At 39.6% G+C, this 23,258-nt stretch overlaps 1 protein-coding gene across 1 annotated transcript; it reads left to right on the forward strand.

Moving 5' to 3' along the window:
• Positions 1-4,386: 4,386 nt before the first annotated feature.
• On the forward strand, positions 4,387-15,377 carry IRAK1BP1 (interleukin 1 receptor associated kinase 1 binding protein 1). The gene is made up of 4 exons (XM_017826959.1): positions 4,387-4,661; positions 9,817-9,882; positions 13,943-14,073; positions 15,059-15,377. The coding sequence occupies exons 1-4, from the start codon at positions 4,389-4,391 to the stop codon at positions 15,327-15,329; spliced, it is 741 nt and encodes a 246-aa protein (XP_017682448.1). The 5' UTR covers positions 4,387-4,388; the 3' UTR covers positions 15,330-15,377.
• Positions 15,378-23,258: the final 7,881 nt, after the last annotated feature.

Below are 23,258 nucleotides of genomic sequence, written 5' to 3' on the forward strand. Positions count from 1 at the left end.
TCTCCACAGATCTAAACTTAGTTAAATAAAGACATTATTCATACAAAAAGTGGAAGAGTAAATACAGAGAAAAGTGTCATGTATTAAGGCCAACCTATTTCTCACTGACAACACTGGTCTCCTGAAAACTGCAGGGAAGTACAGTTAGAAGATATGAAGTCTGCTATTACCAAAATATAATAAAAAATACTCAACTTTTTAAACAAAATGTAGTATTATAGAATCATATAATAGTTTGCATTGGAAGAGACCTTTAAAGGCCATCTAGTCCAACCCTCCTGCAGGGACACCTTTCACTAGACCAGGTTGCTCAAAACCCAATCCACCTTAAATGTTTCCAGGAACTGGGACATCAACCACCTCTCTGGGAAAACTGTTCCATTGTTTCACCACCCTCATCACAAAAAATGTTTTCCTTATATCTAGTCTGAGTCTACTCTCCTTTAGTTCAAAGCCATCACCCCTTGTCCTATCACTACAGGCCCTGCTAAAACATCTGTCCCCCTCTTTCCAGTAGGCCCCCTTTAAGTACCATAAGGCTGCTACTGGAGCCTCCTCTTCTCCAGGCTGAACAATCCCAACTGGCTCAGCCTAATATGATATCTATAATACATTTTTATGTATCATAGGGGACAGAGACTATTAAGAGGGGAATTCAACTTCAAACTTGGTCCATAGACATCATAGTACAGAGATCTACAATAAAATAACTTGACAGTTTAACTTCAATAGCAAGCAAACACGTACTCTAATGGAAAGCTGATGGATTTCTAAGGCTCAAGAGTATTCTACATGTCCCTAAGTACACCTAAAGTGTCCACGGGAATTTTAGGTTAAAAAAAAAGTTTCATAGCACAGAGAAAATATTTTTTTTTAAATAAAATTGATCGTTTGGGGTAAAAAAAAGGAAATAACACCCAAGTCTTTTTCTATGTATCTTCCAAGGCTTTGGAACTGATCCTGATTATTCATTATTTTACATAATTTCCTAAAAATGTTAGTCCCTCGGGGTTACTAATGACAATGCCAGTCTGCTCCATTTCATAGCTACTTTACAACTGCTCAAAAGTTTCTTTAGAAATCAGTCACCTTTACATCTGAATTATTGTTACACTTAATAGCAGCATTGCAGATCTCCAGATTCATAGTCCAAGCATGCTCACAAATGTTCTCTTGAGGTGCAGCTTTCAGATCACAGACCTCTCTACCTTGTTAGAACTATCAACCTGATATTATCTGTTCTGACAGCTCTTTTTCTGCAATCCCTTTTTCTGGCATTGCCATGCATTGTCCTCCTGTCTCTACAAGTCTCAGGTGTTCCATTTTCTCTTTCTGGCACTTTGCCATTTTTTACTAATAAAAAGCCTCCAGAGCCCTTCAAAAGCATTTTTATAGGCAACTTTTCTTGTGAACATTTTCTCTTGGTTGATCTTTGTACTGTTATTTGGCTTTTCTCCTGCTGTATAACTTAGATTTTCACTAACCCAGTTGCTGTTGCAATCATGGTGGCCATTCTAAAACTAGACATTCCTGCAAAATTATTGATATATCCTTTCTTTAGACCTCAGTTACTAAGGGATCTACTTTGTGTGTTTAGTTATTCGCTCCCAAGTCACATGGCACTACTTCCACTTCAAACCCTTGGGAAATCTTCTCCACTAACCAAAAATGATATCAGGAGTCATAGTTCTAGCTCTTCCACCCACTGGCAGATGCAGATAGAGGACTGGTCAGTAGGCTGCCTGACCAAGGTGCCCCAGTGGCAGGTAGCTGCTGTAACAAGCATTTGTACTAGGGAGCAACCACGCTGCTGTGCCAAGAGTCTGCCAGAGAAACTGCCTCTAAAAACATATAGAAAAAACATACAGGAAAATTATTATTGGGCAGTTAACACTGGTATTATCACTCTACAGGTTTTCACTCCAAACTGCACCATTGAGTATAGTCTGAGCACTATTCCAAGTCTTTAATACTAGGCTTACCTTTTCATAGGGAACAGAGTTAGGGTTTCTACCTAAAACCTTTTCTGAGGAGGGATATGAAGGAGAAAGTGGTAACATATACAGTGAATTTAGTCCTCCAAGGAATTCCAGAAACCTGGACCTAACCTTCTCAATTTTGAGTCTCATATGGTTCTGAAAAGGTAACAAATCTGGCTTACAGGGGATACTTAATCTCCCCTACAGAGTGATTGTCAGTGTCATGTAAAAAGTGAGTGACCAATTTTTTTTGCGTAAAAACCTTGTAAGGAATAACCAGGTAGTACACAGGTATGGCATAGGGCCTTCCTTCACCAAATGTTTTGCAGTACACTGAGTCAGCATCCAAGACACATGACAGCAGAATGACATCAGTCAACATCGATTCTGCAAATTGTCCTTTCACAAAAAAAGCATTTGGCAGCAGCTTTTAAAAGAGATTTCCTCATCACACACATTCTAAACCTCAAAAATCTTACCTCAATAAACAAATACAGCTCTATTTCTAAAAGTCATAAGCAATGTACCACTTCACTGCCAACACACAGAAAGTTAAAGATCAAACAGCATTGAATTACGAAGTGCAAAACACCTATGAGATTTCATTGCATATTTACATATGAGTGTAAACACTTCAACAGATTTTGTTTGATACAGTCTGTCTTTCATAAAAAGACAAATCACTTTTAATCAACGGTTAAATCAGAATAGTCTTGAACATTAAAAAAAAATGGAGAGTGAACAATTTGGCTACATTATATTATCCAACAATTCTTTAAAAGCTTTATTGATGATTTCTTGATAAGAACCATTCAATAGTTAGAGGTTGTCTATTGATACTGTTACATATTTAAGTAAATCCTCTACAAACATCTGGACTAAACAAAGAATCAAAAAAAAATTAAGTGCCCCTGTGACAGACTACTTTCAAAAGCATTTTGAAAACTCCGTTTATTTCTGAGGAATATACAATTATAATTTCCTCTGTACTCATTTTCCATTTTGTACTTCATTTCTGAAAGTCAGCAGTGCCCAGAATTCATTCATGTAAGCTCTCGATTTATGTTAAATGACTAGGCACCAATATTACTGGATTCTGTTACAAGCTTCTTCCTTGTCTTGTCAAATAACTTTGATCAAAGTCAGTTACACTCAAAATTTTCTCTACTTCTCGTTGTTCCTGCTGAGAAACATGGAGTGTCATCTCAAGAGGTAATGAATACCTAACAGGTTCAATCCATTTCATCTGAAGCTTTAAGTGTTCAGCAAATCTGGAAACCAAATTCAAAGGCAAAAGACTCCAAAAGTCATGAAGCGTGAAGAAGTCACTGATACTTCTTAAGGCAGATATGATATTAATGATGGGAAAGAAAGTTTGTACAGAAGCTCCCTAATGATGGTACATGAAGCACACACTGCACCAAGTGGATTAATGAGGGCGAAGAAAGACACGGCTTCAATTCCCTCAATATTTCCCTTCCCTGATATCTCCAAGGAATCTTTATCTGATTTGTAAAATCAGGTCATGATGTCTTTACATGTCATGTTTTTATCTATGAGAGTATAGCAATATTTATCTGTATCATGTAACACAGACTTTCCAACATTTTGCAGTGGGAATTCTGAAGGCTTCAAGACCTTGTATAAACATTCAGTATCATTCCAGTCTCTGTGCTAGACTGCAGATTTCAGGTAACCAAAACACGATGTAACACAAATGTAAACAGTAATGTCATATTCACAGTCCTTCCCAAAAATCCTCATACAAATGAGACCAGACATACAGAGCTGGTCACTGAGTTACTCATTTCATAGTCTCTCGGACTGGTTGGGGAACTGAGCTGAGGGACATCTCATGAAATTCAGCAAGGAGAAATGCCAAAACTTGCATCTGGGCGGGAATAACACTGACTGTCAGTTGGGGCCTGACTGTCTGGAAAGCAGAAAAGGAATTGGGAGGACAAGCGGATCATGCACCCCCTCGGCGAGCATCAGAGGGACCTCTCAGGCAACCAACGATAAGAAGAGAGGACATGATCTTAAACTGCACCAGGGGAGGTTTATGTTGGACATTTGGAAGAATTTCTTCACAGAAAGGGCAATTAGACATTGGAATGGCCTACCCATGGAAGTGGTGGAGACACCGTCCTTGGAAGTGCTTAAGGACAGACTGGACGTGGCACTCAGTGCCATGGAATAGCTGACACGGTGGTGTTCGGTCATAGGCTAGACTGCACAGTCTCAGAGGTCTTTTCCAACCCAATCGGTTCCGTGATTCTGTGCCCTCGGCCTCAGTGCCGATCCCGCCGGGAGCCGCTGGCTCGGGCGGCCGCGCGAGGGCGGTGGTGGGCGGGCGGTGACGTGGCGCCCCGGGGTTGCCATGGTGCCGCAGGAGCCGCCGCCATGGCCATGGCACTGCCGGCACCGCCCCCCGCCCGCGTCTTCGCCGAGCTCGACGCGGTCCCGGCCTCGGCCCCGGCCCTGTTGGGCCGCGCTGGGCCTCCGGTGCCGCCCGGGCGGGAGGTGCATGTGAGCGGCAGCGCGGAGCTGAGCGCCCGCCCGGATCGGGCGCGAGTGTCGCTGCGGCTCAGCAGCCGCAAGGAGGCGGCCGGGGAGGCGCGGAACAGCGTGTCCCGCCGGCTGGAGTACATCGCCCACAGCGCCCGCCTGCGCGGCGTCCCGGTGAGCAGCGCCGCCGCCACCCGGGGCCGCTGGGGGGGCGGGGGGTGCCCCCGGGGGAAGGCGAAGGGGGACAGAGGGAGGGGCAGTTCCGACCCTCGGGGCCTCCCCTACCTCGCTCGGCTGCCGGCGGGATGCGGTGCCTTCCCGCCAGGACGGCCCCGAGGGAAAGGCGCCCGCTAAGGGCTCCGGTGCCGGCGGAAAGCAGGGGAGGGACGGTGTTTGGAGCTCTCGGCCCTCCGCCTCGGGAGCCGCGGGAGCACTTCTGGGAAAGGCGGCCTGTCTTTGGGAGGTTGCAGCTTTGCCAGCCACAGCGGAAAAAACGGATTGTCGCTACCCGGGCTCTCCGGCGGGCTGCACGTTTTGCACGCGAAAACCGTCCTTCTTCGGCTGTTTCATGGTGTTGGAGGCATCATCCCTGGAGGTGTTTAAGGAAAGACTGGACGTGGCACTCAGTGCCATGGTCTAGTTGACATGGTGGTGGTCGGTCATAAGTTGGACTCGGCGATCTCAGAGGTGTTTTCCAATCTAATTGATTCTGTGATCTGTTCATGTAATGCTGCATCCTCTCGTGTTTGCGGATGAAACTACTAAAGGGGTCCACGGCAACATAACTTTAACTGTACCTTTGTGTGTCAGGGTAATTATGTGATTCCTATAGCTTAGCGACAAATACCCAGAGAGCTCTTTCCTCTCTCTTTCTCCTTTTCCACTTGAGTGGTTTTGAAAAAAACATGGGATGTGATCAAGATAGCTGAAGTGACAGAAGCCCCTTGTGAACTCAAAATTCCTTTACCATAATAATTTTTTGGCCCCAGAAAGTAATTTTACAACAATGGAAAATACATAGTCTTGCCTTTAAAGCTTTGTCCACACGGTAAATGCTCCATAAGGGTAATATTTGTCTAACAATTGTGCCAATGATGTTTTTGGATTTCATAAAACAACCTAGGGCTCTTAAAAACAGAACAAAGCTGATCTTTGATGGAATAAGTGGTTGCTTCTGAAAGTTATTTACTGTTGAAGTTTCCCAGGAAGTCTGTGCCTTTTTAGTGTATTCACAAATGAGCTGGGGAAGAAAGGAGATGACAGAGTTTGCTATCAACACCAGATTAGTCAATGGAGTAAAAAAAATTGCATAAGGGTTTCCTGATCCTGCATGATGTTACCGTGCAATTCAGTGTTAGTAAATGCAAAGTAAGAGAGTGAGTTACTTGGCCTAAAAAATATGCCCACCGTGAAGTTGCATGCCCACATTTCAGATGCTGCAGGTGCTTGAAGATGGGTGTTTACTCCGACTTTTATTTTCCTCAACAAAATAGGATTTACTGTTTTCTTTTAAAACTGTGATGCTGGCGCAGTACCTAAATAAAGTGTCCGTTCAGGAATAAAGAAGGCAATAAAGAAGACCCTTGACTCCTGATTTAGGAAAAGCTCATATTACAGCTCTGGGACTAGATGGCAAGAAGACATGAAGGCTGCTCTGGGATAGATACGTGATCCTCCTCCCTGTGTTTTTCCCAAATGCACAGCTGGGTGTGTGTCTGTCCCAGGGAGAATTACAGGTGAAATGCCTTCTGTTTCTATTAAGTGAGTTAAAAGGAGTGTAAAGTCTGGTGGATTCTGAGAGGAACAGGAGAAGACAAAACAAGTCAACATGCATTCTTTTTTATTAGTACAGATTACAATAAGCTTTGGACACACTCCCATGGTGAGCTATTAGATCATGGGATATTTTCATCCTGGCTGTGATTAAATAGCTCTTCCAAGTGTGCCCAGATTAGGAAAGATAGTGGCAAGTATTTACTCTACAGTGAACCTGAAAACTGACTTCCAGTTCTGATATGAGCCTGACTGAATTGGCATCATGTGGAGCATTCAAGACGTGGTGACTGGTACATGAGAGGAGTAGACAGGATGTTAAATGGGTGAATGTGCTTTAGAGGGGCTGCACGCACCACTGCAGGCTAGGAAGAATAATTGCAAACTGAAGTATGACCTGGACAAACAAATGGTTTTATTTGGGTATATAGTGTCAGGTTCAGAAATGTAATGTGAGCAGGCAAGCAGTGGTGGTATAACCTGGGTGGAGAGTGGGCTGTTTTTACAATGTGAGAGCATTCTGTGTCTTATTATAGTTATAATAATTTCACACTAATCTTTTTCTGTTTCTGAGATGTCATGCATTGCAGAAAGGAAATGTTCTTTTCACTTACTTGAGAGACTGTGAAATGCTGCTTAAGTTGTGGGTTTGTCAGTGTTAGCAAAGTGTTAACTCTAGGGAACTCTGAGAAAAACAACATGAAGTTATTTTTTTTTTCAGAGTAGTTCCCCACGGTATAATTTTTAGTGCTTTGTTCCATCCAATTTTAAATCACTCCACTGCTGGAGCTTTTATTTGCCTTGCAGCTTTTCTGCTAACAACTCTCACTGCTGGCAATTTGTTCTTAACTGCATTTACTAACTTCACTTGAAGCTAATACCGTTCTAGACGACTGTAAAATTAATCTCTCTTCACAATCTCCATATGGTTCTAGTTGTTGCAAGCTTATCTAAGGCCTCTTTAGAAATCAGCTGGCTATGCTATATATTTATTTTTAATTAATCCACACAACAATTTCCTTAACCCTTGTTGTTGCTATCATAGGAGGTCTGTGAGATCAGAAGTGCATAACCTCTGCAGCAGCAGGAGCTTGCATTCACAGCTTGTCAGGATGCCTGGGGGCAGCACCTGATTTCCATATACATTTACACAGGATTTTAATCAGAAATAGATTCACATAGTGGCATTTATTTATAGTGTGCTGTAAGTATATGCAGCACTTCAGAGCGTAGTCTGCTTCAAAGGCTGCAGGGAAAGTAAAATCAATGGGGAGACCAATCTCCCTTACTCAGCCCAGCTGCTTAAACATAACATTTTTTTCTCTTTCTCTAGAAGCAAACTGTTTTTATATTTGCCACCTATGATTTATTTGGGGAGTGGTGTGGAGATGAGACTTGTTTTCTTTAATCACTGTATCTAAAAATTGTCATTGACCATCTTGTTTAAAAATAACAGTGATAATATTTGTTGTACTTGTCATAGTGTTATTTAACAAAACAAACAAACCAGCTCACAAACTGTATCCAGTGGGCTCTGGGTTAGAGTTTGTCTGTACTGGGGTATATCCTTGGATATGTGTGCAACATTCTTCATGTTTCAAAACTTATTCAGGAGTCAGTTATGGATGCATATTCATACTGTCAGTTAAACAAAGACTTTGAAGTTTTGCTCACTCCGTTTCAAAACCTTTAGATGTCAAAATATCCTGAATGAAAAACCTTTAGCTTTTGATGTAGTCTAAAGTTTTATTCCAGTTTAAAATTCTGCTGTCCCCTACCTGTCTGTTTCATATCTTTGTCTGAGCACAATGCCAAATGGGAACAATGTATCACAGAAGGCCAACTTCTTATGACTTCGGCAATTATTTCGTCCATTTATCTTCAGTAACACATACTGCTACAGTCAAAACTGATGGGATAAAAATTAGGCGTGAGGGAAATTTTGTAGTAGATGTTACAAAATGATCTTTGAGTCCATGGCACTGATCTTGCAATAGCGCCTGGAGCCACATGATGGCACTGTCCTTGAATACACAGGACCTTAGGAGGGCAAATTCCAAGACTTGAATCCGCTCAGCAGGAAAAAGATCTTTTTTTTTAAAAAAAGGATTAAGGAGTGGGGACGGGGGAAAACAAATGCATTGTTTTCTTTGTTTACTATAAGTTGTATTACAGCATAGTTACTTCTGTAAAATATAAGTTGTAGAAGTGTGTGTTTTCTGAGTGGTTATTTCTATATGTGAGAGCTCTAGAAAAAAAAATCTTTCATGTCAATTGTAATGGGATTCTATCACAAATAGTAAGATTTGCCCCATTTTGTAAATTAAATGAGCTGTCGGTGCTGGACTGTCTTGATCACTCTTTAGAAAACCGCAGCCAGCCATGTGAAAGGAGAAAAGCAGTTTTTAGTGTCTAACTGTCCATGATCCTTGCCCTTACTAGAAGAGGCTATCCAAAAATAGGAGTGTTGTGCTTGAATTTGAGCACTGCCAATCAATCATAAAATTGACATTTCAAAATTTGTTTCTTGTAGGGTGCTGTGCAGTGGTAATTATGGGTGTAATTTCCATTTAATATTTTTAAAGGAAAATGCTTTTCATGGTTAATGTCATTTACATAAACATATGCTTGCATACAACATGATAAACTTGAAGATTTGAGCCTCTGTAGGAAATACTCTGACTCAAAGCATCTTTTGAAATATGTCAAAGCTGAAGGCAAATATTTCCTATGTGAATAAATTTAGTAAGTAAAACTTTTCAGTAATTGGAAGGGTTAGTATCTGCTTCCCTGGTTCCTGGATATTAAATGCAAAGTTGCATTTACAATTGCACTGTAAGCTGTGCTTTTTGTTGTGTTATAGTAGTTTTAAATAAATTGTTCATCCAAACTGTTTACTGAAGACTGAATTGAGTACAAGAAGTGTGATTGTTAGACCACTAGCAAGTCGGTCAAATATTCAGGTGTAAATGGAGTTATTCTGTTTCTCAGTGAGTTCAGTATCTTGTTTATAAGTCTTACAGGATTTGCTAGTGCTCTCGGCAGACATTATGTTGACTAATGTAGCTGCTGTTGATGCAGAATTATCACTGGTGGAACAGCCTTTTTTAAGGGTTACCATCGTGTTCAGTCATTATTCACATTACCTTGCTACAAGCTGCTACTGTTAAAATATCTTAAAATAGGGGCCTGAAAAGCACTTCTCACATACTTCCTAAAAACAATTGAAGCTTCCAGGTTTTGCACCAGGTGAATTTACAGTTACACACTAATATACACAGCTTCTACCTAGCAACCACTTTTAAGTTCTCTTCAAGTCAATAGCAGCAAAATTACATTATAGAGCTACTGTATAATTTACTTTAAATAATGTCAAGAAGTCTTTAACATCCAGCTAGTTTTTAACTGAACATGTTTGCATGGAAAATTCCAAATTCCTGTTGCAAAGTCATAAGTAATATGCCAAAGCATAACTTTTACAGGACACCATGTACATACAGTTCCAACAGATGCTTATTTTCTGTCTTTAAGATTATATCTCTCTACTTTGTTTTAGGAAGAAAATATGACTGTAACAGAAGACTTTAGTAGAGTAGAAAATACTTACCAAATGGAAGCAGAGGTATGTATTCAACCTAACCAAAAATCAAAATAAAATAAAAGAATAAAAAGAGCAGCAAGGACTGATGAAAATTTGCAGATTGTCTTTCCTCAGACCAAGGAACATAAGGGCAGTATAGTCCAAAAAAAACTATTGAAGGACTGCAGTTTATAGCAGAGTTCATCTGCAGTCTCATGTTGTGTGCAGAACTTGTTTTCTGCTACTGTAATATAGAAAGAATGGTTTTCTTTTCAGATGAATGTGTGCTTTTTAAATGTTACATGATGCTGCAGATGGGCATGGTTGGTTCTGGGGCTCTCTAGTTGTTGTTCTGTGGCAGTGTAAGCAGACCAACAGTTCTGCACTCTCCTTCACCCATCGCCCTTCCTGCCCTCTGCTTCTTGCAAGGTGTTGGTCAGTTCAGAAACCTGCCCCTGTTAATAACCCTTTTTTTTCACCTCAGATTAGCTTTTATTTTTTTCATTATTTTAGCTCTTTGAACGGAGGGCAGTGCAAAGGAGAAGACTGGATAGGAGTAGCAGTGGTGTGGCAGCCCTAATCTAGATCTGCTTAAACCAGAGTTGAACAGCACCTGGATTTTGGTCTATTCTATACAGTTCTGCCATCAGCTTGCTCCAAGTAAAGCAAAGCTAATTGGCTTGGAATTCTGTAGGTAAAAAGTGATTTGTGAAAGGCAGATATTATGGGAATAATGCCATTTACTTCAGTATCTGCTAAAGGGAGTACATTTTTGCACATTCTTGCCATACAAGAAATAAATGCTGCGCTTGAAACCTTCACTGAGGGAAATTATGTGTGTTCAGGCAATGTATTTTTTCAGAGCATAAAACTTTAATCACTACCTACCAAATTTACAGATTCTTACTAAGTAAACCTGGAAGCCTGCAATAAAATGATAGCTGTTTTATAGAGCTGTGGTTTACAGTCCTCTTAAACAGGTTCAGCCTCCTTAGTTTGCTTGCTTATTCTCATCTAAATAACAGCAATAAATACAGAAATAATTGAGAGCTTGGAGAACAAAATTTTGATTTTAAAATGTCTTAAAATACTTAAATGGTGTGAATCAGTGTCATGTTTAACTTCATCATGTAGACACCTACTATCTTGAGAGCTTAAATCATTGTGTTTTTTAGATAACCTGTACTTAAAAAATAATAGAACTATATTGAATTACTATGTAAGCTACAGACAAGCTTAGGCTTACAACTTCAGTCTTAAGTGGTAACTTAACCAAGTGTCTGTCTTCTGCTATTAGTTTTTATAAAAAAACAAAGATTCTATATGGAAAGCTAATGACTTGGATTTAGTGTTCATTTGTAAGCAGCTTGGACCAGCTGTAATTGCTGTTCAAAAGTTGGGTGGTTGCCTAGGACCCAGGTGTCAGAACTTGAAGAATCCAGCCACAGTGTTGTTGTTTTGGCTGTCCTGTATGCTCAGGTAGCAGTGTGGTCACTCTTTATGCGGAGATTAGTTTCTCCTTGCTTCTCCCTTTATGTATATACTCGTTTCATTAGTGCAGCTTCATAAACCAGTGCAGTTCCATTGACCAGCATGTTTGCATACTTTAGCAATATAAATGGATTTAAAACTCACTTCCACTCACTTCTCTGTTAAGAGTTTGCCATTATATCTGTGTTATATGTAAAATCTTGAAAGTCATCTGTTAGTTCATTCTGTAAACTCTTTTTACCATTTGTCTGATCTAAGTTATTAGAAGACTGAAGAAATTCTCAGGCAAATAGCCATTTTAAAGTATAAGGAAGAACTCAAGATGGGCTTTCAACTGTAATGAGATAAATTTTAATTCATGCTATAACAAAGGAAAATATGCAGAAGAATGAAGTTGTGTATGAGATCACAAAGCTCTATAATATCGTAATCATAATAGTTCGTTTATTGCATGACGTTCTCATGGGATGAAGATTATGTTGGTTTTGTACATTTCTTGATACACTTGTCTCCTTATAAACCATAACTTCTTGTCCTTTTCAGCCTTCTCTAAGCCTTGAAATGTCTGTAATAGTTTTGCATACCCTCATATTACTTTCTCACAGTAATAACCGATGAAGTTGAAACACTTCTTTGCATTTTAATGTTTAAGTATTCTCTGTAAATGGAACTTATCAGATCTACCTCTAAATGAAAAATCATGATTTTTTAGGGGCACAGGAACAGTAAAATTCAGCTATTGCTCAGTTGTTTTCTGCCCCTGAGAGTATCTGATAAATGCTTCTTTTTTAAGTTGCTGGCTACCCAGATCTGCCCCAGACTGAGCAATTTATCCTCTTCTTAAGACCTGTAGTTCTTTTGTTTGATCATTCTTTTGTTTCATCCCCTTGGGTGAACTAATCTTGGAAATGCTGATAGCAATCTGGAAAACACTATGACAGCCCCTCATAGTGAGACTTTCAAATTTCCACAAAATACAGCTATGACATGTTTCTGGCAAAACATCATAAGGGGATATATGCTTTTTATATGTACGGCAAGAACTCCTACTGAAGAAAGAAATCTAGGTGTAGCCTCATCTTCAGTCTCTGTTCAGATTGATACCGCACCTTCCAGAAAGTGATCGAACCCCAAGTTGCAGATAAAGGATGTGCAGCTGAGGTGAAGATGCAGATTTGGTGCAATTTTGAACAACAGGCGTGACCCTTTGTCAGCACAGAAGATGGATGTGCCCTGCCACTTCAGCCCGGTCAGTTTCTAAGGCCCTAAGCTCAGCTTTGGCTCAGCTGTGTGAAGAGCCACTGAGCCAGTGCAAGGATCCAAGGCAGGGTGAGGTGCAAGTACTACACCAAGAGGCTATCAAGGGTAACAAGATGGGAACATTATTTACGTTGTGATAATTGTCAACAACCGCTTTTTATCTTACCCTGTATATGAAGTAGCTCCCTTCTCTCTCACTGAGACTCAGCGTCTTTGAATTGTCTCGTTTTCCACAAGGTGAATCTATGGTACGCACACAGGAAACTGCTGCGGTGCAGCTGACATGCCATAACTTGGATTTTTGTGCCATATCCCTTCACAGGACTGCAGCAATCACAAGGGCAGGGCATGTCACAGGGTTTGGCAGTAGAATTTTCTTTACTACAGTTTTTTGCTTCTCCGCCTATTGAAGCTGTATTACTATGCAAAAGGAAAGGAGTCGGGGATAAGAGAGAAGTTGAGCCTGACTTGGGGTGAGAGCACTATACTGGGAAGTGAAGATGAGGCTTTAGTTCTTCTAAAAAAAGTTTGGGACCCTGAATTTCTGGTTCCTGAGTGCTGTTTCACTCCTGGCAACTGTGGTCTGCCACAGAGAAGGGCTGGCTTCTGCCTGGAAAGCTGCTGCCTGGCCAGCACTTCCCACAAGGAAGGTTGTAGGGCTCTGGATCCAGGGCTGATAGTGATGTCTGCTTTGTAGCATTTGGGAAATCACCTGAATTCATGATGGATCTGCATTAAATGCTTCTTATTGCCAAAGCCAGCAACAGCTAGGTGTTTAATTTGTTTTTAATCCAGGTATCTGAACTGAAGTGCCCAGTTCTCTGTAGGCACTGCAGTGAGTCTGTTCAGACAACACAGGATTTGGAGCCCCCTCTACACTGAACTGGGCTAGGCTTAATCTCATATTTTAGGTTTCTTGAACCTAATGCTTGGAATTAAAATGTAATTTTTCTTCCTGTGCATTGTTTTCCACATCATTTTGCTTGCACTTCTTCATAATTAACATCTAGTAATCTAAAAAGGGAAGAACCAGGATGCATTTAGTTATGTGCCCCAAAGAGCACATTCATTCTTCAGATTGTCTACATACCAAGAATGCCATACTTCCTCACAAAAAGGGATTTCTTAATCCTCAGTTTTAAACCATTTAATGAACTTCTTTTGTTGCAAACCTAATAATAGTCTCTGGAGCTATGTAAAAGTCTTTTAAGTAAATAAATGTTGGAGTGATATACAGGACTAGTATGTTTTTAGTTACCTTGTACATGTCTGGCTTTATACTGATTTAAATACAAGTATTGATAGTGGAAAATGAAAAAGTTACTCATGTGATGTCTGTGTTCACTCCCAGGTCAGTATTATATTCAGTGATTTTGGAAAAATGCAGACTGTTTGCAATCTACTCATTGAAAAGTTAGGAACCGCTGTTACCATCAGTCCACCTCATTTCTACCATACACCAGAAGCCATAGACACTCTTCGGTAAGTTCTCTCACACACCACAGATTTTACAGCCTCAGTTAACATAAGTACATAACTTATGCTGTTTGAAATGGGAGTAAATAGTTTCCTTCACACTTATTAAAATTTATGTTCAAAGATTTCAGCATTTGTTTTAAGTATAACTTATAAATTAATGCTGTTCAGCCCAGAACATAGAGCTAGGTGAAAAAGCACAATGTAATAAAAAATATTCTCCCACTGATTTCCACTGGAAGTATAATCTTCTGTGAATGCTAGGTCAACAGAATTTGGCTTTGGTTCCATCAGCACATGTAGATTTAATTTGTATTTATTCATGAAGGTGGAAGAGTTTACCAGAGGTTGATAATTCTAAGTACCCTTGCCAATTCCCATTACTCTTAGCTGCTGACATGTTCTGGAAAGAACCAGGTCTGGCATTTTCTCAGCATCGATATATGCTGCCCTGAAGCTCATGATCTTGACATGTTTTAAGCATTGACTATTCAAAGTCTGGCTTCTCCCACTGACTTGAGGGGGCAGAAGGAAGTTTAATCTTGGTTGGGGTTTCTTCTTTAAAAAAAATAATTATGCTTGGTCCAAGAAGCAAGCTCAATTAGCTGCTCTTAATGGTTGTGGCGGTGTCAAAAGTGTATGTCAGAGGTATGTACACAGGAGATCAGGGAATCAGGCCAGTGAGGTTAAACAGGTGCTAGTATGCCTGGCTGCTGGGCCACTGCAATGCTTGGAGCAAGGGATGAACTTTTCCTTTGCATGACACAGCAGGGATGCCTGCAGCATACAGGTGTTCGAAATGCTTGATTGGAACTCATGAGGATGCTGACATTTTCTCCACACTCTCCTCTCAAATGCCCAAGCTGTGGCCCAGAAGCTGGGGGAAGGTGCTGTGCCTTAACATCTATGCAGTTGCACAAAAAGGCTTGGCAGGAACACTTGTACATCAGTTGGCCCTGCTTGTTATTGTGCTGCTGCTTCTGTCTCTCAGCCGTCAAGTATGTGTTGCTGCTGTTGGAAACACACGGCGGAAAGCTCAGGAAGTCTGTCGATTGTTTGGCCAGTCACTGGGAAAACCTTTACTGATAAAAGAAGAAGGAACAAAAGAATGGGGAGGCCACATAGACAGTTATCTGCCACGCTCTGCTGATTCACTGACTCTGCAGGAAAGAATCCAGAGTGCTACTGCTTATGCATCTTCTAGAGTGTTTGCTGTGTTTGAGATAAAGGGAAAAGAACACAGAAGAAACAAGTTGCTCTAGAAACTTTCAAATCCTATACATTTTCTTAATAAAATTTTTATGCTTTCATGAGTTTTTTGTTGTTTTTTACTTTATTCTTATAGTAGCTCTATCCCCTAAAATTAAGGTTACAATTAATTCTGTAAGTGCAGTTCACAACTGCTTATCTTATTCCTCTGGCCCCTGTAAAACAGCAAGATATTTGATGCACAAAACCTTTGGTACTCCTGGCTGAAACTGGGCTACATTTACGCCTTTCCTCCCAAATCTCCAAACAAATTAATCCCCACCCTGAGTCATAGTAAACTGAACATACAGTGTGTTCACTTCTAACAAAACTGAGTGTTCAACATAAAAAGTGCTTAGGAATGTTTTATTTTGTCATAGGAAAAATTATACATTTTGTCCTGGTGTCTGTTTGCTCAAGTTTAAAAAGGACATCTGTCGTCTGGACGTACATTACATGTACAGACACTGAAGTGCTCAGTCATGAGGACAGAGTTTTTTCAACCATGGCTGCATAATATATTTTGATCCATCATATCCTCTGAAGTAGGTTTCCATATCAGGGTGATACACCTGAGAAACAAAAAAGCACCAGAATTGGAAATAAATACAATCTGATACTTAAATAAATCATCAAAGTTGCTACAGTTAACTTTTTGAAAACTCCTAATGAATTTTTCATGTACATAGAGATGCTTTCAGTGGGATTTTTCGTGCACCTTAACCTAATTTCTGTCATCAGAACAGCAGCTTTCTTCAAGTACTCTGCTAGTGTTGAACATACCGCATGGGATGTTACACGCTAGATTTACAGTGTTTAAAATCAGCACTGTTTCTTATTGAAGTAGTTCCTACTCATGTTGCTGTTAGAACTATTTGTTATTTCTTTTAGCTGGATCAGTTACCTAATCCAGTGAGGCAGCAAGAACACAAAAAAGCAGTGGGGGAAATGGTGAAGACACACCAGTGTGATGGCCTTAGGTACTGCAATGTCCAGCATGAAGATGCAAACCCACAAAGGGCAATCCAAGTTACAAGCCTTGTCGTGATGCAGGAAGCCCACGGTGAGCTGCTGAGAACTGTCAACTGGGAGTTATGACAAGTCTAAGCATTTTCTGGTCACTCCTCTTTTCAGGAAATTACTGTGCCTATTAGGCTGTAGGAAAGGCTGAATGAGGGCAATCCACAGATCTTTTGAAGTATAGACATGATTCACAGTCTGTAATTAATCTCAGCTAGACAACTTTAAAATACCTGGTTTTGTGAGCTTTGTACCATCAGTTCCCCTAATAATCTGTGTGGAGACTTGACCTGCCATGCAGGTGAATAAAGCAATCTGATATCTTAAAGGCTAGTTTCCACAAGATGAATATTTAAGATGAGGTATCTGTTTCTCCCCATGGAATATAAAGGAAACTGAAGGTAGCCAGCTGACTGACATAATGAAAGGTTATTTTTTTAGACACAGAGTGGACAGAAGCCAATTTTAAACACTTAGGACACTCATGTAGGATGGTGGGGTTTCTGCTTCCAAGTTCAGGCACGTTAACACATTTTGTATATCAATGCTGGCTAAAACAGAAGGACTAACTAAGGCTTCTCCCAAATAAAAGAGGTAATTGTGTCACACTGTGATTGAGGGGGAATCCTTTATGGGCAGCAGTTCCAAGAGAGAGCATGGAGAGTCTTTAGGCCAGCCTGACTTACCTGATTCCTTCTGCATCTCCCAAAATACAGAAGATGTCAATTCGAATATCATCTGACTAGACCGAGCATCTCCTGTTAGACGAATGATTCACCTACTTGCTGTCATTTAAACACAGAGACTAACTACAATTTAAAAGAGGTCACCACAGCAGCCAGGGCTTCCTGGCAAAAAGCCACTGGTATGTGGCATGCATACCTGAAGGTTGTTTTCTGGATAAAAATCTCGAAACTAGTTTAAAAATCAGGTATGCCTTGCATAAGATGGAAATCAAAAGCTACTCCAACCCTGATACACAAAGCAGATATTTTGGCTCCCAAAGAGTTTTGCAGTTAAGAAAGGAGACATTCTTCAGGCTGGGCAGCAGCTGAGCAGGAGCTGTTTGAAATGCAGATTTTTCAGAGTAGCATTGAGAAACCAACATACTTTGCTAGATCCAGCAGAAATCCTAAAACAAAAGTCTGTATCTGCAACACCCTGTACATAACAGAAATCAAATTGCTAAAACTTGAGTTTGGTCATTTTTCAGGTTCCAAAAACCCATGCTTAAAAGTACAGCAGTAATTTATTCATCTCCTTTCTCTATTACTTTTCACTAACTTTGCAACCTAGGTAGTATCTATTAAGCCAAAGGTCGTCCAACTTTTTAAATATACAGCATAACAATCAAGTTGCAACTGAATAAAAAATAAATACTACCTTTAATCCCATAATAATTGTTATCTCTTCCTCAGGAACATAAGCTGTAGGTTTGCCAAATCCATTTGCTTTGTTAATTAGAATTCGATAGTGAGGAGTATTTTTTAGATCCTGTAAAAATAGAAAGAAAATAAATAGCCTCAAAGAGAGATGCTGACTAAAGATTACTAAAGATTATTAAAGATAACTCTCAGTAGGCTTACAGAACCTAAATCCACTTGATATATACATACAGCCAGTTCATTTTTATTATTTTACCAGGGTCAGTTTGGAAAATTAAATATAAAGCAATCAGAACTGCAATACACAAAATTCTTGCCACATCTGAAACATTTTTTAAGAGTCAAGATTTTAATTAACCTTTTCTCCTGCAGACCTTGTAATATCCCTGCTTTTTGTATGTAGGTCCCATGACAATCTGTTATGACCCTTCTTCCTTCACAAGTGGTAGCAGAACTCCAGAGAGGAAGAGGCAAATTCAGAACATAATGCCACCTCCAGCAGTCGTAGTGCTGATCCTGGAGAGAGCTAAGGCAACTTCTAAGTGTGTATATATATAAATCTTCCATCAAAGAAGTACCTATGAAAACAAATCCTGGGCCAAGGTCCCACCATGTTCATTGCTATCCATAAACATTCCTGCCCAAAGTAACCCAGAATCTAAACACAAAAAAGTGATGGATGAATACAGACGGCCGGAGTTTATGAAGCAGTCAGTATCGATCAGTGTGACAGGCACTGGCCTCTGCTCAGCAGTTTAGTAAAGATGTGGAAGTCAGAGGAAGGCAAGGAAAAGCTGGGCTGAAAGCCTGGCTGATCTTTCAAGGGGATTTGCAAGGACCAAGCTTAGTAATTGCCGCCTAGAGGTCAGAAGGCATTTTGCATAGCTGATGCATGTAACATGATAGGTAAAGGCAATTAAAAAATACCAAAGCCAGCAAAAGACACATTTAAACCATGTGCCATTGCTATTGAAATTGAAACAATAAAGATGAACACAAGGCCACTGGGAGAGTAGAACAATATAAGGTACATAAAAAGAATAGGAGTGTCTGGTGAGAAATTCTTGGGAGTTCAGCTGGTGACAATGCCACTGAGAGCAGAAAAGAAAGCAAGGACGCAGGTGTTTTAGGAGCCAAAGATGAGCAGTAGTTGGATAAAATAACAGCAGTGATGGAACCAAATGCACAAAACAGGACTGAATATCTGTTCCCAGCTGAACATGAATTCTCTGCTACAGGCAAAGTTTTTCATTTTTTCCTCATTTTCAGGAAATTTCCTTGTGATTAGTGTCTTCCTGCTGCTTAAGCAGCATGTCAGTGGCATACAGAGTAGGCAGCACTGTATTACCAGATCAGCACTGTCAACAAAGATTTAGCATTTGATTGTTCAAGGACAACAAGTACTTAGGCTAGAGAAATTCAAAAACTTCAAGAATTCTAACAAAAATGTGGTTTTAAATAGATTTGCACTCCAAGTATCCAGCTAACTGAAACTGGTTAAACACAGACAATTACTTGCATTTCTTAGGTGCAATGAAGATGTCACCAGTTATGGATGATCATATAAAAGATTTAACATCCTCTCAACTTTAGTAGTACAGCACAAGAAATCCATTCAGACATAATAGGTTGACACTGCTACTTTAAATACAGCCTGTGTATTAAAAGTGAGTAATTTTAATTTGAGATATGTCCAGTAAAATCCTGACCAGTGAAGCTTAACCAACCAGTGGTGCAAAAGCCAAGCTCTACTGGGACCACAGCACAGAAGCAGTGGAGGTACCGCTCAGCTGCACAAGTGATATGGGACTCTGGAGTATTTCCCAGTAGGATAGCAGGAAGGAGGTCTGAAACAGTACTTCCGAGTGTTTTTTTAACCTGAGTTAATCTATTTATGTATTAATGAAGCAAGAGTTTAGTACATTCAAACGTGTTTCCTTGGAGGATATTTGGGTTGAAGCCATTCTTCTGCAGTGTCAGCTGTTACATCCCATCCGACAATGACTCCGGAATAGCCAAATCTTTTGTGACTTATTACCTGTCCCACACGGAACTGAACATATTCAGGCTTTGGACTATGAACTTGAGTTGATTCTAATTTAACAAAGAAAGAGACTTAACAAGGATAAGAGTTTGACCAACATTTAAACAGAAATTCTTCTGACTTCTACCAGAAGAAAACTGACAATATGAACTAAAGAAAAACAGGTGCTTTTTTTTCTCCCCCAGAATATTACTATGATATTTGAGAAAGCAGCATGCACTAAGGAAGGTGGTTTTCTGTTTGTATGCCTTTGATATTACATAGGGGACTTAACAGGGTTTTGGAAATCATTAAAGGTGTGTGCATTTGACAATTAGTTAAGCCTTATATACAGTATTTTACAGTGCTTACACACAGTAACTGCTTGTGACATTAGTTTTTTCCAGGTTAGGTCACAGAATTCTTCTGTTCAGTCTGATTGCAGGGAACTTTTTTCCAGGAACAGACCGGTCAATTGTTTCTTTTTCCTTTTATGAAGTTGATCTAAATCAGTTCATTTGAATCAAGTGAAAGCTGTACCACTGTTCATATGTCACTACAAAGTAGGCACACTCAGATGTATTCAATAACATAGATACATGTAATATATCATACTGATACTGATACACAAAACGGGGGAAAGGCCTTGGATTTTACATCTTCTGTTTTGCTTACTCATGTTTAGAGAGAAGAGAAAAGAAAAAAAAGACTACTATTTACAAACTAAATACAGAAATCTACTATAGAAGACCTTATAGACAATAATAACACAAGCAAGATCCAAAAGGATTGCGAAGACTCCAATACCTGCAAAATAAGAATGGGGCTTTGCTTCATTGTCACCTCTTTTAGTTTTCTCCGTAGTACCAATTCCTAAAATGTAAAACTAATAACCCAACTTTCAAACAAGGTCTTTAGAAACTGAGTTTCAGTAATAACCAGAAGGCCACTTATCCTATCTTAGCTGTTTGTCTGAAGAGAGGAATACTGCAAAGCCTTTGACACAAACTTCTTCACAATTTGAAGCCTGCATAAGTGTTTTACGTTTAAACTACATTTAAGGAATACACAAGAAAAACAACTTTGTTCCAACAGGAAAAAAACAGTATGAATCTAATTTCTTTGAATATGTAACTCTACAGTTGCATTAGAATTTCTGTATTAGAGGAAAAAAACCCATTTATTTTATAGAGGTGAGCAAATACTATTCTGAATTCTAACAGATACTGATTCTTCAGTATCTTTTGTAAAATCTTTAAAAATTGATTAACACTGGTATGGACAAGGTGTCTGGCTATAAGTCCCAGCTTAAAGCTGCAGTAAGTAGAGCTTTTCCTTCTGCACTAGACTGAATTTCATCTGAATTTAAAGGGCAGGGGCTAGGGAGGGATCTCCTTAGAAAGGAGAAATGGCATGTTTTCCATTGCTATTGTGAAAAAGAGAAAGGGTAAAGAAACAATGGGCAAACTGAACATTTACAGGGTGGGAAGCTTTCAAATACTCCTTCTGCGGACAATGTAACAGCAACAGTCTATGAACAGAGGTATTTGGGTTAACATTCTCCACCTATACTAGCCAGCAATCTGTTGGTGCCAGAGAACTAGGGGTTGTCCTGGTCTCCTTCCTCTTTGATGGTGTCCACCACTGTCCCTCTTTCAGTCTTACTCCCTTTACCTGCCTGGAAGGAAGTGAACGCAGGTTCCATAACTGTGCAAACAATGCTCTTTTAAAAAGTTTTCGTTTAGCTCAGATGTGTAGGAAGACTTAAGGTTGACAAATACCTTTTAACAGAAAGAGGAATGGGCAAATAGCTTCACTTGCCCAACTGCATTATTAAAAACAGCAGCTCATATGGTTGGTTTGGAAGGTCTCAAATGCCATTATTTTTAGGATAACCAATTATTTATAATATATTCAGAAGAAAAGCAGTTCCAACTATATACAAATAATCAAAGGATCATTTGGTCTTTATCTTTAGATATGCATGGAGCTTTCCAGAAAGTTTCAAAGCAATATATGGTGAACCTAAGAAGAGCACAGTTTCTGTTTCCAGGCATAGACCATTCCCCTAGGTTTTGGTGGGAGCAAAACTATGTCTGGATCCTCCACAGTTCAGAGGACTTGACACCCTTGATTATTGTACATAGATCAATAATAAAGGATCTTTGAAGGTCCAGATGGGGTAAAATCTGTGGAGTATTTCTATTGTACAAGAATTCAGTTTCACAAATATGCCGTTCAAACTCACAAAAGAAACCTATGGACAGTCTTGTTAAATTAAAATGGTGTCTATATATAAACGGATGTAATTTTGTTTTTTCTAGACCAACTCACTGTCACATGACCAATAATCAAGATTCTCCTTCCTCTTAAACCCACAAATTTTTCGCTTGTGTTTCCTAATTCAATTTCAAGTTTTCTTGAACTACCATATAGTGCATAAGACATCCATCCAGTGTGGTAGGATCTCATCCCACAAACATGTAGCTGCTTACAAACATTAATGTGGTTAGTCATCCTGACTTCACAGTCAGATAAATTTAGAGGAAAAAATGTATAAAATTACTGCCATGATTTACGTTTAGCTTCGCATGGAGTTCAAATTTTGATGTTTGTGTAGAAAATAGGTACAAGGTTTTCAAGTTCTAAATCAGGCTCAACAAGCCAATGAGAGATGCTTCCTCTTTGTCATTTTTTTCCCCACAGCATATCTTCCTGTTAAGAAGAAAACATGTATGTAATACCCTACCTTGTCTTCCATAACTACAGCTTTAAATGATTTGACCATGCATCCAGACTCAATAAGGTCTTGTAGGCAGCTCCAAGAGGCAGTTATCCTTTAGTAGTAAAAATTGTCATCATACTGGTTTTAAAACCTTCTCTAGTATTTTTATATAGCTTTTTAATATTTAAGGCTTCAGTAGCAAACAGGGAAAAAAGGTCAGTGACTAGGAACAGGTTCTCCTCATGATTAATATCAAGATTGCAAATGAATATTCTCTCAATCATTACTTGTACCAGTAAACCATATGCAAATTTTAGAAAATACCGTTTTTCATTACAAGGTTTCTTGCTTCCTCTACTCAGACCATAGGAATTGCTAAATTGCATCAGATTCTGCAGTTTCGACTGTTACTCGAGAAGACTGAGCATCAAACATTCAAAAAATGGTGCACGTAATCAAAAGACTATTAAAAAGAGCTTAAATGTTTTTGCATAAATTGAAATAGTAAGTAGTTGACTCATGCCATGGGACCTGAAAATTATTTAACTGTGGGTCTTTACACACAAAGTCAGGCTTAGTTCTTTTTTTAAACAGGCCAGTCGTTTGCTCTTATTACTTCATGTATTTGAGTTCCACAGATGAACTACACAGCCAGTGCACTGCACAGGCCACACTGTTAAAACTAAGTCTCTCTTTGAATGGTTCATTTTCAAGATACTAACATTTGCCAATGGTTACCACTATCAAAAATTTAGATCTGATGTAATATTCTCCACTTTACATTTGAAGA

The sequence above is a fragment of the Lepidothrix coronata genome, unplaced genomic scaffold (genome assembly GCF_001604755.1).
Source record: "Lepidothrix coronata isolate B3197 unplaced genomic scaffold, Lepidothrix_coronata-1.0 Scaffold4, whole genome shotgun sequence".
Taxonomy (NCBI): domain Eukaryota; kingdom Metazoa; phylum Chordata; class Aves; order Passeriformes; family Pipridae; genus Lepidothrix; species Lepidothrix coronata.